We start from the raw sequence: 17,432 nt of genomic DNA on the forward strand, positions 1-17,432 counted from the left end.
CCTGCAGGCCAGTCCAGCAAAGCAACACAGAAAAAGGGACAGTACTCATCCTTCAGATCTTTAGCTCTTCTCCTGGAAAGAGGTTCCTCTTGATTCCAGAAAGATTCTAAAAGTCTGGGGTTTTGGATCTTCTTATACACAGTTCTGCCTTTGAAGTTGGCAAACTTCAAAGCAAAGTCTCCGGTGTTTGCAAGATCCTTCCTTGTCCAGGCCAGGCCCCAGACACTCACCAGGAAGTCGGAGGCGGCATTGTGTAAGGACAGGAACAGTCCTTTCAGGTGTGAATGACCACTCCTCCATCCTCTCTAGCTCAGATGGCTCATCAGGATATGCAGGCTACACCCCCACCCTCTTTTGTGTCACTGTCTAGAGAGGTACAAAACAGCCCAACTGTCAACCTGACCCAGACAGACAATCCACAAACAGGCACAGTCACAGAATGGCTTAAGCAAGAAAATGCCTACTTTCTAAAAGTGGCATTTGCAAACATTTAAAAACCAACTTCACTAAAAGATGTATTTTTAAATTGTGAGTTTAGAGACCCTAAACTCCACATTTTTATCTGCTTTCAAAGGGAATCTATGCTTTAAGGATATTGAAAGGAAGCCTCCATGTTAACCTATGAGAGAGATAGGCCTTACGCAGTGAAAACTGAATTTGGCAGTATTTCATCTTCTGATGGATACACCTACCTGTGGATTCCTCACCTAAAGAATTCTCCCCTCGCGCCAGCCGACAGAAATTTCTTCTAGCTCTGCACGTCGACGATGACGTCACAATCGCCCGACTCCACGCGACGCCGTATGACGTCATCTAGGCAATAAGAAGCCCTAGTCGACGTGCAGACGTCAGTTCCCTTTTTTCCGTGCCTCCGAGTAACGTTTTTTTCTTCGAGGCTCACAGGGAGCTACAGTTGTGTATCGGCGGTTACAATGTCGCAGCCAAGAAAATCTGGTTTTAAGCCTTGTAACCAGTGCGGGGGTCGAATGTCGGTTACTGATCCCCATGAGAATTGCCTCTGGTGCCTTAGCTCCGACCATGAGGTCGAGTCATGCGGCTCCTGCCAGCGCATGAACCCATAGGCGCTTAAGGAAAGGGAGGCTAAATTATTCTTGGCCCGTTCCAAGAAAAAGAAGGAGAGGCGTCATCGGAGAGAGCCCTCTTCGAGATCTTCGAGAGCTCATCATCGCCATGGAGACTCTCGGCGCCGTCACGACTCCCGGCGCCGATCGAGTAGAGGACGGTGCACGTCCGGATCGGCATCTCCGTCAGCTCGGCGTCGTACGACGTGGGAGATTAGCTCGACCGTCACTCCTCCGCCTCCTACGACTCCGACTTCACCTGGGACGGTTTTCGAGGTAGAGCCTCTTCAGAGGCCAGAGGGTTCTCCTGAGCAGGAGTTGCCTGGCCCATCATCGGCTTCTATGCCGGCACCGGTGCAGCAGCAATATCCGGCTTTACCGGCGCAGCAGCAATATCCGGCTTTACCGGCGCCGGGTACGGATCCTGCGGCTTTTTTGAATGCCATGTTTAAAATTTTTTCCACCATGGCGCCTGGTGGAGGACAAGCAGGCCAGTCGGGCCCTTTAGCCTTTAATTTGGGTGTTCCGGCGTCTTACAAGTCGACACCTTTCATGCCATTTTTGTCTTCTGCAGCTGAAGCGACGCCGATGCCCTTGACGTCGCCCAGGAGGCCTGCAACACCTGCTACGGCGCCAGTGGATTTGCCTCAGATCCAGTCCACAGTCAAGGTTCCTGTGGAGCCGGAGGGCCTGTCGGATGGATCCGAGGTTCGGCACCGACGAAGATCGTCGGCCGTCGCCTTATCGACGCCGGGTCTCGATTCTAGACTGCGGTCCAGACGTCTGGCTTTGCACCTTCTGGAGGAGGAAGAGTACAACAGACAACACTTGGAGAAAGGTGAAATCTTGGAGCCTTCCGGTGATTTTCAAGGGCTGGATACTGCGAGTGGTATCGATACTTACCCTGAGTGAGATCTGGCTTCCCCTGGGGAGTATACTGAGGAAGCTGCATCTTTTCATGCAGTGATAAGGAAAGCTGCAGACTTCTTAGATCTTCCTCTTCGGGCTGCAGAGGTGAAGAGGAACCTTTTGACCGAGGTGCTACATCCAACTTCTGTGGTGGCAGAGCCTCTCTTGCCTTTTAATGAGGCTCTTCTGGACCCCATCAAAGACGTTTGGAAGAAACCTGTGTCTTCTTCAGTGGTCAACAGGGCGGTAGCACGACGCTATCGGGCGGCTCCAGGTGACCCTGTCTTCCTCTCCAAGCACCCTACACCGGAGAGCTTAGTAGTTCAGGCCTCCTGTTCTTCCCGGTCCTCTCCTGGCTCGTTCCCCGGGATCCCTGCGGACAGGGAGTCAAAGAAAATGGACCATTCTGCAAAAAAGGCCTTTTCTTCATGTAGTATGGCCTTGAAGTCAGCCAACGCAACCTGCATTTTAGGACGTTATATTCTTGCCCTTATGGAGGAAGCAAAAGGCCATCCGAACTTGTCGCAGGAAGTGTTACAATTGCTGACTGACGCTCAGGCGGCGACCCAGGTGATCCAGTCTGGGTTAGACACTTCGGACTCTGTGGCAAGGGCTATGGGCACATCCATAGTTTTGAGACGACAGGCTTGGCTGCGTTCGTCAGGCTTTTCAACGGATGTGCAGGCGACTCTCCTGGATCTGCCTTTCGATGGTGAAAAACTCTTTGGGACAAAGGCAGATTCTGCTCTTGAACGATTTAAAGAGAGGAGGGCCACAGTGAGGTCGTTAGGACTTCAGTCGGATGCCTCCTCCTTCTTTAGGTCTTATAGGAGGTTTAGGGGTTTTGGACATGGCTCCTCCTTTCGTGGCAGATTCCAGGCACCACAACAATCTGCAAGCTCCCTGCCATACAGATCCTTCAGGGGCAGGGGGCAGAGTCCGTACAAGAGGAGCCACCCAGCAGCACTCTGCCTCTTCCTCAGGAGTGGTGCAGCAGGGAAAGCAGCCTTAGTCCTCCACCACTCCCTGTTCACTTGTCTCCGGTAGGGGGGAGACTTGCCCAATTTCTTCCAATGTGGGAGCTTATAACAACAGACTCTTGGGTCATCGACATTGTGAAGAGAGGGTATGCTCTTCCCTTTCGGGAGTTCCCTCCTCCCTTCCCTCCCCGCCCATCATTCTGTTCGGAAGACCATCTTCTGTTACTGCAACAGGAGGTGTTATCCCTATTGGCAAAAGGCCCAGTAGAGTTGGTTCCCGAGCTGGAGAGGGGTCAGGGCTGTTATTCAAGACACTTCCTGTGTCCCCAAAAAGGTTGGTCGGTTAAGACCAATTCTGGACTTGAGGATTTTGAATTGGTTCCTCAGGCAGGAAAAGTTCAAAATGCTGACCCTTTCACAGGTTCTTTTGGCGTTGAACGAAGGAGATTGGATGATGTCTGTCGATTTGCAGGATGCCTACTTCCATATTCCGATTCTCAAATCGCACAGGAAGTATATCCGGTTTGTGGTGGGATCACAGCATTATCAGATTGCGGTCCTCCCGTTTGGTCTTACTTCAGCACCTCGAGTCTTCACAAAGGTGATGGCAGTGGTAGCGGCAGAGCTCAGAAGAAGGGGGATAGCAGTGTTTCCCTATCTGGACGATTGGTTGATCAAAGCCAAGACTCCGGAGCTCGTGCGGCGTCATCTCCAGTCGACAACTCAATTGTTGTAGGACCTGGGTTTTTCAATCAATGTGCCCAAATCTCACCTGGAGCCCTCTCAACGCCTCCTGTTCATAGGGGCAGTACTGGACACGACATTGAATCGGGCCTTTCCTCCGCCCCAGCGGGTTCAGGACATTCAGGCGTTGATTCCGATGTTTCGAAATGGAGCGGTAGTTCCAGTCCTCAAGGTCCTTCGTCTGCTCGGTCTGTTTGCTTCTTGCATACTGCTGGTCACACTCATGCACGCTGGCACATGAGGGCTCTTCAGTGGTGCGTCCGCAGGCAGTGGTTTCAGCACAAAGGGGGTCTCGAGGAATCGATAAAGATCTCCAGAGACACTGCGGTGGATCTTCAGTGGTGGGCAGCAGTCGACAACCTGTCGCAAGGAAGGCCGTTCTCGCTGCCTCCACCAGTGGCCACAGTGGTAACGGATGCTTCCACTCTAGGGTGGGGAGCTCATCTGGGGGACCTGGAGATCAAAGGCCTTTGGTCTCCAGCGGAACAGAGATTTCACATCAATCTGTTGGAATTGCGGGCAGTACGTCTGGCTCTCAAGGCCTTCCTCCCTTCCATTCGCGGTCAGTCAGTCCAGATCCTGACAGACAACACTACCGTGATGTGGTATATAAACAAGCAGGGAGGAGTGGGATTGTATTTTCTATGCAGAGAAGCTCTTCGACTCTGGTCCAGGCTTCAGGACCACAAGATCTGCTTGGTAGTACATCATTTGGCCGGAGCTCTGAACGTGCGTGCGTTCTCAGTCGACGCAACTGGGTCGACCACGAGTGGCGTCTTCATCCAGATCTGGTTCTGTACATCTTCCAGATGTGGGGATATCCGCAGATAGATCTGTTTGCAACTCAGGAGAATGCGCAGTGCCCGTTATTTTGCAGTCTCCAGTATCCGGTGCAAGGAGTTTCGGGGGACCCGTTTCAGATGTCCTGGAAGGGTCAGTTGCTTTACGTGTTTCCTCTCATACCCCTGATTCCTCGAGTTCTGAGGAAGATCTGCCAAGACCGGGCCCAGGTCATCTTAATAGCTCCGGATTGGCCAAGAAGGGTGTGGTATTCAGACCTTCTCCAACTCTCTCTGTGCCCTCCGCTCCGTCTCCCTTACAGGGTGGACCTCCTCTCGCAGTCACAGGGGCAGATTCTACACCCCCACCTCCAGAGTCTGCACCTTCATGCCTGGAGATTGAACGGGGCAATCTGAGTGCTTTTTCTCTCCCACCAGAAGTGGTGGATGTTATTTTATCGGCCAGGCGACACTCCACCAAATCGATCTATGCAAATCGTTGGCCTAAATTTGTATGTTGGTGTGGTGAGAACGGAATTGATCCATTAAAGGCTCGTTTGTCTGACATATCATTTGCTCTTTTCCTGGCGCAGAAGGGTTGTGCGGTTGCCACAGTTAAGGGTTATTTATCTGCACTGTCGCCTTTTCTGTGCCTCCCTGATAATCCTTCCTTGTTTAAGTCTCCTATTGTTTTGAGGTTTGTTAAGGGGCTTACTAATAAATTTCCACCATCACCATTTGTTATGCCTCAGTGGGACCTTAATTTAGTATTAACATTTTTAATGGGATCTCCATTTGAACCGGTGCATTCTTGTGCTTTGCTAGTTCTCAAGACTGTTTTCCTGGTGGCCATAACATCGGCCAGAAGAGTCAGTGAGCTTCAGGCTCTTAGTGTAGAGTCTCCATACCTTTCTTTCTTTAGAGACAAAGTGGTGTTAAGGACCAAGGCGGCTTTCCTCCCGAAGGTTGTTACACCCTTTCACTTGGGGCAGTCTATTACTCTCTCTTCCTTTTACCCTCCGCCTCATCCATCCAAGGAGGAAGAGAGGCTCCACCGACTGGATCCACGAAGAGTGCTGAGCTTCTATGTCGACAGGACGAAGGAGTTCAGGCAAGATGATCAGCTCTTCGTTGGATACGTGGGGAAGAGGAAAGGTAGAGCAGTCGACAAGATGGGTCATTCTATGTATCAAAATTTGTTATTCCTTGGCGAAGAAAGAACCACCTGTGGGGCTTCGTGCCCATTCCACCAGAGCCAAGGCTGCTTCTTCGGCTTTGGCTAGGGGTGTTCCTGTGGCTGACATCTGCAGGGCGGCGACTTGGGCGTCCCTCCATACTTTTGCCAAGCATTATTGTTTGGATTCTGAGGTTAGGAGGGATGGCCATTTTGCTCGCTGCTGCAGGATTTCTTGGTTTGACCATTCGGGCACCCACCTCCGGAGGTAGTACTGCTTTGGGACTCTTCTTTAGGTGAGGAATACACAGGTAGGTGTATCCATCAGAAGAACAAGTTACTTACCTTCGGTAACGCTTTTTCTGGTGGATACAGTAACTACCTGTGGATTCCTCACGGTCCCACCCGCCTCCCCGTTGCCTGACTGGTCATACCATGAAATCCATGGGTGAGCATCCTTTGTCTTGTATATATGTATATACCTGAATCATGTATATTGTTGTGGCATGTGCATATACATTTCTTTCTCTAATTTAGATAGTTCAAGGAAAACATGTTTGGACTTGATTGACATTTTACTTTCATATAGAGCAGTTATTGCTGTTACCTAATTTTATTTTTATTTAAAAAAATGTTGCGTTTTCGTTTCATTTGATGTGACTATGTTCTCTTTAAGGTCAATGTTCACCTGTTCGCCTCTATGGCACGTAAAAAATGGTGATAACTGACGTCTGCAGGCCAACGAGGGCTTCTTATTGCATAGATTACGTCATACAGCGTCGCGTGGAGTCTGCCGATTGTGACATCATTGTCGACGTGGAGAGCTAGAAGAAATTTCCGTCGAGGCTGGCGCGAGGGGAGAATTCTTTAGGTGAGGAATCCACAGGTAGTTACTGTATCCACCAGAAAAAGCGTAACTTGTTCGTTAGGACATATAAAACACACTAGTATATATCCTACCTTAAACACACTGCACCCCGCCCATGGGGCTACCTAGGGCCTACCTTAAGGGTGCCTTACATGTAGTAAAAGGGAAGGTTTAGGCCTGGCAAGTGGGTACACTTTCCAAGTTGAAATGGCAGTTCAAAACTGCGCACCCAGACCCTGCAGTGGCAGGTCTGAGCCATGTTTACAGGGCTACTACTGTGGGTGGCACAACCAGTGCTGCAGGCCCACTAGTAGCATTTAATTTACAGGCCCTGGGCACCTCTAGTGCACTTAACTAGGGACTTACCAGTAAATCAAATATGCGAATCATGGATAAACCAATCATCGGTACACTTTACACAGAGAGCATATGCACTTTAGCACTGGTTAGCAGTAGTACAATGCCCAGAGTTCTAAAGCCAACAAAAACCGGTCAGAAAAAATAGGAGGAAGAAGGCAAAAAGATTGGGGATGACCCTGCAAAAAGGTCATTCCCAACATCACCCTAATAATTATAATCCAAACTGGTTTTCCTTTCTAAATTAAATGTGCGCTACTGTGTCTTGACTGACTTCAGTACTTAGGTTTTCAGTGATACCTGTTGATAAATAGACATCAAAAGGTACAGATGTTTTGCCTGCCGTATTATAACTGCATTATAGGTCATTCACTGCACACAACAGTGGCAGGACATCTGCCATGTCTTGATGAGTACTCTTGCCACCAAGTGTGGTCCTTCTGGAAATTCTTTTTAATGAACGTAGATGAGTCTACCACAGGATTTTTACCCTATTTTTAAAATGCAGATATGCTGACAATGTCTGATGAAAGCTCTGGATTTAGTAAAAAAAAGTATGCTAAAGGAACAGGAAAAAACAAGTCCTGAACCTAGTAGGCTGACATGGGGTGGCATTAGCAAAGGGTTACATGGCACATCAGGACTCCAAATGAGATGAAGAGATAGTCAAAGCTTACCCTAGATTTGTTTTCATAAGGATTTAATGTATAAGGAAGGTAGATGTCAAGGTAGGAGTGACAGACCCCTGCTTTTATTACTACTCATATAGATCATACTCAAACACCCCCCACCCATACCAGGTATTCAGATCAGCCTGTAAACCCTGGCCACTTGTGGCACATCTGTGCTATAAAAATGTCAACAACACAAAACAAAATGTAAGATGTAGATGGGATGATCTAATGATGGAGCTTGCTAAATTATGTGGGTATACTATTATTAAGCCATAAACAAGAGAATAAAGAATCCCTTAACAATGAAGTTGGGAAATGTACTGTATAGACCTCTACTGGAATTCTGAAATCTGTGGTGCATGTGCTGTGGAACAAAACACAATTTATCCTTCTCACATTTCTCCTGACTATAAATAGACTGGAAGGTATGTATGTGCTTTGTCTACTGGAGAGTGAAGATTTGACACTGAATCCATATGCAGTTAATTATGACTTCACATAGGGTGTGCCTGCAGTGTTTTGGCCCTGTACCAGCTGGCGCCGCAGGCAACCTTACAAACTCAGGCATTATTGTAAAGTACATACTCACTGGAGCCCAGTGTGGTGTCACATGCATGGATACCATTTAAGTTCCTTACCCAGAACACACTGCAGATATCAAAGATTGGCTTGAATCTTAGATTTTCCTCATGTTTCTATATGAGAAACGTTCAGAATATGCCGTGAAAATTCCTATCGCTAAGCGCACACACACTTCTAATAAAAACATTACCCGATTTGTGTGGATGGGCACATTTGCCTAGGACAAGAACAAGCTGAACCAGTGACCATGCTAAGGCCACAATGATAGTACACAGACCAGGGCCTATGACCAATCCCTATTGTGAATGGCAAAAAGCTGTGCGCATTTAGGGTTTGGATGCCTGTGATGGGTTGGGCTTGTGGGTCAGGCCCTGTTCCAAGCCCTGCTGCACACAACAAAAAGACCTGTGATTAGAAATTAAGTGTGTAGTAAAAAATGCAATTCCCTAGAGTAAAAACACCAAGAGAAATTGAGTTGTAGTTCTGGCTCAAATGTGTAGAACCAATGAAATTTACAAGTGATATTTCTTAGCACAAACCGTACCTCGCACCATCTCCTTGTGCTGCAAAGGACAACACAAATGACACTGAAACCATCACTTAGGATATCAGCACTGAAATCACTATTGACATTGCTGCTCATCAGTGAGTTAAAAAAAAAAAAAAAAAAAGAAATTAACAGTGTTATCTTCTTTTTTATTTTTGTAATTTTTACATTTTTATTGGCTTTGTGCTCTGAGCCATCCTCCAGTCCTCATCGCTCAATGCACCAGGTCTTTGCTATGCACAGCTGCATTGCGCTTGTTTCAACTTTTTTCAGGATTTTCAAAAACAGCAAAAAAACTGCAGAACCTGAACCTGAAATTGTATTCAGGTATTTCTTAAGAAGTTCTTCATTTTTCCTTTTAATTTGTGGTGAAGTATTTACCATAGAGACAAGCCAAAACCCTCAATTAGATTAGTGGATGCTTCCACATCCAGTTTATAACCCCTCCTCACATCCCTCCTCCTCCCCCGCCAGTAAATCAGATCTCCTAGAGCCTCAAATCCTAAGCGGATTCCACATTGGGTAACAAAAAACATTCCCTTGTCCACTTGGATTCCTTTATTTTCAAATGTATTAAACTTGACAAATTTGAGAATATTCTCTTTAAAGATTGACACATTTTAGTAAAGCAAATTTCTCAAAAAAGTACATAACAGATGTACACCTAACCATCAAAGCACTACTAACTTTAATTTCCATGGCCACTTTGGTGTAATTTATTAAAAGATTTTGCTGCATTGGACAGCTTCCTATGGAGGGAAGGGGCAACATGACCCACTTGAGACGTCCCACCCTCACAAATGTTAATTAGCACAATGCATACCAGCATGTACACCATTTATACCATGGCAGAGAATACAAATGTAATGAAAATACATGCCATGTAGAGACATGTGATATTATGCAATACATTTATTAATCAAGTGCAAATTGTTAAAATTATTTTATTACCACAGTAAAATGACACTGAAATAAGCACGCACTGTTTGCATGTCACAATGATTTTACAGAGCAGAGCAACAATTTTTAATAATAAGGATACTTCTTTGATGTGATTTTGCATTACTCTACATATTTAATCCAATGAATTGTGGCTTTTGTTAAACACTAAGACAATTACCTACGACCAACACCCTTGGCATAAATAATGGATGCAGATATGCGGAGTGTAATGCGCTATTTATTACCACTGTAGAGGGAGGGACACTATGATCCAATGGAGGCTTGACTACTGCTCGATTCATGGCCCATCATATTTTCACAAATTAAAAAAAATAAAAAATACTCTTTCAAATGTGATATATATTTTAAATTGCTTAAGGATCCTGCACAGGACTATTTTCTTTTAATCAATTCTTGTTCTTTCAAGATCAACTATTCTCTGCTATGCCACTCAACTAAAGTACATGATCAAGACAATCAATTTTGCAAACGGAACTGGGAGAGTACTCTTCTTTTTAACTGAACAAGTTCTTTGTTCACGCTCACCTGATATATGATCTATTGAAGAAAATAATCTTCTGGACCTCCAGGTCTCTCTAGGTTTCCTTAAAAGAGGGGAGGGAGGTTAGGTTAATAAAAAATTAAATGCAAGCCTAGCTTTTGTTTGGAATTTGTAGTTTCTGTTGGCCAGTATTATCTGCTGTTTCATCCATCACTCAAATTAACTAATTACTTATCTTATTGCAAATTATGCAGCATTTATGCTGAAAGGTGACTTCAGAGAGAGTTGAACTTGGCTCTCAGCTTTGTCACTAGTTAGAACACTGGATGTCAGAGTAAACTTGCATGTCATATGCTAATCGGGTTCTTCCTAACTTGTGTAAGTATCTCATCTGTCCCTAAATCACCTAATACAAGGTCCTTATATTTTACGACAAAATATACATCTGTCCATTTGTGAACATCAGGACCTTAGTCACAACACTGTCCTACATTAACAATGCGTATGCTTCAAATTAACATCTTTAAAAAAAAAAAAAAAGGGGTACTTACTTTATATACCAGGAGTCAAATATTATGAATCTGCAGCACATCCAGTAACGGAGAAATGTGTTTGAATGGAAACATTACACTATATTTGTGAATGTAGTAGTTTACTAGTAAGAAACAGTAGCTTGTAAATAGTTTACTTGCAAGGAAGATTTACTTGTAGCCATGGTACACAGCCTCATTAAGTTCATCCACACTGAATATCTCTGCCTATGCATGGGATCTGTTAACACTTTCTACAAAGCAGTAACTCCTTCAGATAAAAAAATAAAAAAAAACATCTGTATTGTTGATTGGATTCAATCTACGTTTTTAAACAGCCAACAGAAAATACTAAGGGACCTATTCACAAACTGCATTTTGAAGAGCATTTAGTAGTACTAACTGTAGGAAAGTAGCATCTTTCTAGCATAGTTACTCCCACTTTTTGTCTGATGTCTGTGTGTTTAGACTGTACTACACTGGGATACTGCTAACCAGAACCCCAGTGTCTGTGCTCTCTCCTCTAAATTTGGTTACATGGCAACTCTTATACCCCACAGTTGGCATACTGGTGCACCAATGTAAGTCCGTAGTATATAGTACATAGGTATCCAGGGCATTGGTATACCAGAGGTCTCACATGGGCTGCAGCATGTTTTATACCACCCATGAAAGCCCATGCAAACTGTCTGCAGGTCTGCCATTGCAGCCTGCACGAAATGGTGCATGCACCTTTCACTTTAGATACAACACTTGTTTTATACCGCAGTCTTTGTACTTGGACACTAAGTCACCCCTATGCTAGGCCCTTTAGCCCAAGGGCAGGGTGCTAGGTCCTGAGTGTGAGGGCACCCCTGCATGAGCAGAGGTGCCCCTACAAACACCAGACCACATTCCTTGGGCTTTGTAAGTGCGGTGAAGCCATTTGTAGGTATGTAGAGGACGTGTCTGAACACGAGTAGTCCAACTACATAATAGCTCCAATGAACTTAGGCATGATTGATATCAAACTTTTAATCATGCAACTACACAGACTCCAATCTTAGTTGCATGATACCATGTACTCTGGTAGTTCCTTAGAGGAATCCCCAGCTCTGCCTATACAGCCTTGAGTGTTAGCCTGCAGGCCTACACTGCTGCAGACCCTCAGACACTGTCCTCACCTCCTGCTGCTGAAACATAACTCGAGTAGGGGAAGGCAGAACAAAGAACTTCCTGTAGGGTAGAGGTGTGACCACCTCTCCATTTGAAATGGGTGTCTCCGGGATGGGGTGGGGTGGCTCCTGAGCGCCACCAGACTGCTTTAAAGGGCACATTTGGTGCACCCTCTGCATAAACCGGTTTGCCCCAGTGAGAAACCCCCGATTTCCACTCTGGTGCAAAACCACACAAAGGACAGGGGAGTAATCACCCCTCTGTCCAACTTCTCCCCTAGGGAGGTGCACAGAGCTCTGCCAGGTGGCTGGATGATTCTGTCATCCTGGAAACAAGATGTGCAGAGGCCCCTGGGAGCATCTGACTGGTTAGGCCTTGACCCCCTCTGGTATGTGGGTCTCTGCATAAAGTGACCAACCCCCTTTTAGGGTTACTTATGCCTCCCTCCTCCCCCACCCCAAGGATATTTCCTCAGATTTGTCAAGCAATACTCCACAAAAAGGAACTCGCTTCAAGACTTCTGCTGATGGCCTCCAGAGCCGCTGCTGTTCTGCTTTTGGAACTGAAACAAGACTGTATCCAGTTGGGAGGGCTCCCACTGCAACAGTGTTTCCCTATCACCTGCAAGATTTCTGCAATATCTGTGGCTGACATCCTCCAGGGTCACAAGGACTCTGCTTGCATACAAGAAGCAAAAACAAATCTCCTTTGGAATGAAGGAGTCACTCCCCTGCATCTGCAGGCACCTCTAGACAATGACTGGCTAGTGAATCCAGTCCCACGGACAACGTAAAGGGTCTGCTCACAGGTAGTGGTTCTGTGGTCCTCTCTGGTCGAACTTGTCTTCTAACCAACTTTGGAAACAGTGGACCCTTGCTGCAGCTACTGGAACAGAACCCCTGTGAACCGCGACTCTTGCCAAGGCTTGTTGGCTCTTCCTCCCAGAAGATCTTCTAGCTCCAAGAAGCCTGGGCCTCCAGCACTCAAACTCAAGATTCAGCTACCCCTCTGAAGCTCCTGCAATGTGGAAATCCTGTTTGTTGTGCTGCTGATGCCTCCTTGCGACTCCCTGTGCCTGCAGCCAGTGGGTCACTAGTGGGTGCTCCTCCAACTCTGGTTGGCTTTCCTTTCTGCTGAAGGCCTGGCCAGATCCCTCACACCAAGGGTCGACCTCCAAGAGGGTGGGGATTGCCTACCTGCACATCTCCTATTGGTCTGGATACTGTCCCCTTCCTTTTCAGGTTCCTCTCGTCCGGAATCCATCTTTGGGATAAAAAAAAAACAAAAAAAACCCCCAGCTTAAAAACTATCAGTTAAATGTTTAACCCCCTTGGATGAGCTGGTCTCGCCCTCTGCCACAGTGCTCGCTCCCCTGGGGGGCAAATTGTATTTAGGCCAATCTGCCCCCAAGGGAGTAAGAAACCACTAGATACCAGTGAATTCACGTGAAGGGAGCAACCCTGGGGGTGAGGGGGGGGTGGGGGGCAGATAGGCCTATTTCTTTTAGGCCAATCTGCTCCCAGGTAGGGCAGAAACCACTTAGGCACCAGGGATTGGTGTGTGTGTGTGCGTTTTCTTGGGGGTGGGTGGTGGGGGTGGGGGTGGGGGTGGGGAGAAGCACCTTGAGCAAGGGGGGGGGGGGGGTGAAGGAACCAAAATTCTACTAGATGCCAGATTTAAAAACAAAAAAAATAGTGGAGTGGTGGCTACCAACCAGTATGGGCCTGGTTATGCCCCCACCCCAACTGAAGGGGGTAACAGTCTTTCAGCTCTCCCCCTGCACACTAAAACATCTTATCCCATGGCAAGCAAGAGGACAGTTGATTATTTTGTGTTTTGGTTTTACATTTTGCCCAGGAGAGCTTGGCTAACTCTCAAAATCGTCCCACTTGGAATGGTGAGGGATGCACTTTTTTGGACTTTGGGATGCTGCTATGTAGAAAAATCCAGAAGACCTAGACACATCTGAAAACTAAACGTTTGGGTGATTCCAGGGTGGTATGCTTCACATGCACCCTGCACCATTTTCTTACCCACATGCCCTGCAAACCCCCAGCTCAGCTGGAAATCCCACATTTTTGTGATGGAACCTTCTGGAATCTGCAGGAATCCACAAAATTCCTACTACTCAGCACTGTCTCATCTATACTGATGAAAATTCTGCCCCACTTGTCAGCCTAAAAATGTTTTTTTTCCAACTGCCCTATTGGACCCGCTTTGGTTCCCTCTCAATTTCGACATGTTTTTGGCTCTTCCTACACAAGTGAGAGATCATTTTTACAGTGAGACTGAGGGAAACATTGGGAGGTGGGAAATTTGTCCTGGTGCAATGATCCCACACAGACATGTGGGAAAAATTAGATTTGTTTTTTATAGCCAAATTTGAGGCTTGTTGAGGATTCTGGGTAAGAAAACATTTGGGGATCCACACAAGTCACACCTCCATGGATTCCCTTTGGGTGTCTAGTTTTCAGAAATGTTTGGATTTGGTAGGTTTCCCCTATATGGCTGCCGAGCCCAGGACCAAAAACGCAGCCCCTCTAACCCCCCTCTCCCCACCGCAAAAAAAGGTAGTTTAGTATTTGATAATTTTGATGTGTCCACAGTGTTTTGGGGCATTTCCTTTCACGGGCACTAGGCCTACCCACACAAGTGAGGTACCATTTTTTATCAGGAGACTTGGGGGAAAGCTGGGTGGAAGGACATTTGTGGCTCCTCTCAGATTCCAGAAATTTGTGTCACCGAAATGTGAGGAAAGTGTTTTTTTAGACAAATGTTTAGGTTTGCAAAGGATTCTGGGTAACAGAACCTGGTGAGAGCCCCACAAGTCACCCCATCTAGGATTTCCCTAGGTGTCTAGTTTTCACAAATGCACAAGTTTGGTAGGTTTCCCTAGGTGCCGGCTGAGCTAGAGGACAAAATCTACAGCTAGCCACTTTGCAAAAAACATGTCAGATTTCAATGTAAAAATGTGATGTGTCCATGGTGCGTTTCCTGTTGCGAGCATTAGGCCTACCCATGCAAGTGAGGTACCATTTTTATCAGGAGACTTGGGGGAACGCAGAATAGCAAAACAAGTGTTATTTCCCCTTGTCATTCTCTACATTTTTACCTTCCAAATGTAAGACAGTGTGCAAAAAAGACCTCTATTTGAGAAATGCCCTGTAATTCACATGCCAGTATGGGCACCCCGGAATTCAGAGATGTGCAAATAACCACTGTTTCTCAACACATTATTTTGTGCCCATTTTGCAAATACAAAGGTTTTCTTGATACCTATTTTTCACTCTTTATATTTCAAAAAATGAATTGCTATATACCCAGTATAGAATGAAAACCCATTGCAAGGTGCAGCTCATTCACTGGCTCTGGGTAGCTAGGGTTCTTGATGAACCTACAAGCCCTATATATCCCCGCAACCAGAAGAGTCCAGCAGACGTAACGGTGTATTGCTTTCAAAAGTCTGACATCGCAGGAAAAAGTTATGGAGTAAAACGTGGAGAAAATTTGCTGGTTTTTTTTACCTCAATTTCACTATTTCTTTATTTTTATTTCAGCTGTTATTTTCTGTAGGAAAACCTTGTAGGATCTACACCCCTTGCTAAATTCAGAATTTTGTCTACTTTTCAGAAATGTTTAGCTTTCTGGGATCCAGCATTGGCTTCACACCCATTTCTGCCACTAACTGTAAGGAGGCAGAAAGTACAAAAAAAAATAGTAAAAATGGGGTATATCCCAGTAAAATGCCAAAATTGTGTTGAAAAATGGGTTTTTCTGATTCAAGTCTGCCTGTTCCTGGAAGCTGGTGATTTTAGCACCGCAACCCCTTTGTTGATACCATTTTCAGGGAAAAAAAAAAAACACAAGACTTCTTCTGGAGCCCTTTTTTCCCCAATTTGTTTTTATTTTATTTTTTTAAACGTAATTTGCTGTATTTTGGCTAATTTCTTGGTCGCCTTCCGGGGAACCCACAAACTCTGGAATGTTGGAAAAAAATTGCTGTGGGTTGCTTATATGGACACAAATTTGTGATGGCCTAAGCGCGAACTGCTCCAAATAGCCAAAAAACAAGCCTGGCACCTGAGGGGGAAAAGGCCTGGCAGCGAAGGGGTTAAGAATAGCTGACTGATAAAAATAAGAAAAAAAAAGCCTAGCTATTTGTCATATTGTCTCAATTTTCTGTGTTTATCTTCTATTTCAGCTGTGCTCTAAACGAGTTCCATCAAACTAAGCATCTTCCTGAGGAGCTGGCAAGTTAAATAGCATTTGCCTTAACAGTGAAGATTCAGTATAAACATCGGAATTTTGGTGGTGAGAGGGAGGAAAGAACAATGTCAGACTGATTGCCTAATGTTGCAAATAATATAAAAGTATGTTTGACAGATTTCCCTGTATGGGTTCAATGTTCCGGGCACAACACCAGGTTACATATTTGTCCCATCACCTGGCATTGATGGATTTGGACATCCACATCTTCTGGCAGCAAATTGAAAAACTTACAATTGCCGCCTGTAAGGAAATGCCTCCTTGGCATGGTTACCCCCTGACTTTTTGCCTTTGCTGATGCTATGTTTTGAATTGAAAGTGTGCTGAGGCCTGCTAACCAGGCCCCAGCACCAGTGTTCTTTCCCTAACCTGTACTTTTGATTCCACAATTGGCACACCCTGGCATCCAGATAAGTCCCTTGTAACTGGTACCTCTGGTACCAAGGGCTCTGATGCCAGGGAAGGTCTCTAAGGGCTGCAGCATGTCTTATGCCACCCTGGAGACCCCTCACTCAGCACAGACACACTGCTTTCCAGCTTGTGTGTGCTGGTGAGAACAAAACGAGTAAGTCGACATGGCACTCCCCTCAGGGTGCCATGCCAGCCTCTCACTGCCTATGCAGGTATAGATCAGTCACCCCTCTAGTAGGCCTTACAGCCCTAAGGCAGGGTGCACTATACCATAGGTGAGGGCACCAGTGCATGAGCACTGTGCCCCTACAGTGTCTAAGCAATACCTTAGACATTGTAAGTGCAGGGTAGCCATAAGAGTATATGGTCTGGGAGTCTGTTCTACACGAACTCCACAGCACCATAATGGCTACACTGAAAACTGGGAAGTTTGGTATCAAACTTCTCAGCACAATAAATGCACACTGATGCCAGTGTACATTTTATTGTAAAATACACCCCAGAGGGCACCATAGAGGTGCCCCCTGAAACTTAACCGACTATCTGTGTAGGCTGACTGGTTCCAGCTGCCTGCCACACTAGAGACATGTTGCTGGCCCCATGGGGGGAGTGCCTTTGTCACTCTGAGGCCAGTAACAAAGCCTGCACTGGGTGGAGATGCTAACACCTCCCCCAGGCAGGAGCTGTAACACCTGGCGGTGAGCCTCAAAGGCTCACCCCTTTGTCACAGCACCGCAGGACACTCCAGCTTAGTGGAGTTGCCCGCCCCCTCCGGCCACGGCCCCCACTTTTGGCGGCAAGGCTGGAGGATACAAAGAAAGCAACAAGGAGGAGTCACTGGCCAGTCAGGACAGCCCCTAAGGTGTCCTGAGCTGAAGTGACTAACTTTTAGAAATCCTCCATCTTGCAGATGGAGGATTCCCCCAATAG

The 17,432-nt window shown here is 46.2% G+C and overlaps 1 protein-coding gene across 4 annotated transcripts in view; it reads right to left on the minus strand.

Annotated features, from left to right (window-relative positions):
- Nucleotides 1-17,432, minus strand: part of SAMD4B (sterile alpha motif domain containing 4B) — an 870,829-nt gene that overhangs the window by 74,796 nt on the left and 778,601 nt on the right. For 2 of the 4 annotated variants that reach the window (XM_069206927.1, XM_069206925.1), the window contains exon 13: nucleotides 10,185-10,243. The exons of the other annotated variants lie outside the window; for them this stretch is intronic. In XM_069206927.1, coding sequence (XP_069063028.1) covers nucleotides 10,197-10,243 — 47 coding nt within the window. In that variant the 3' untranslated portion in view covers nucleotides 10,185-10,196. The remainder of the gene's footprint in view (nucleotides 1-10,184; nucleotides 10,244-17,432) is intronic. 4 annotated transcript variants of the gene reach the window in all.

The sequence above is a fragment of the Pleurodeles waltl genome, chromosome 9 (genome assembly GCF_031143425.1).
Source record: "Pleurodeles waltl isolate 20211129_DDA chromosome 9, aPleWal1.hap1.20221129, whole genome shotgun sequence".
NCBI lineage: Eukaryota > Metazoa > Chordata > Amphibia > Caudata > Salamandridae > Pleurodeles > Pleurodeles waltl.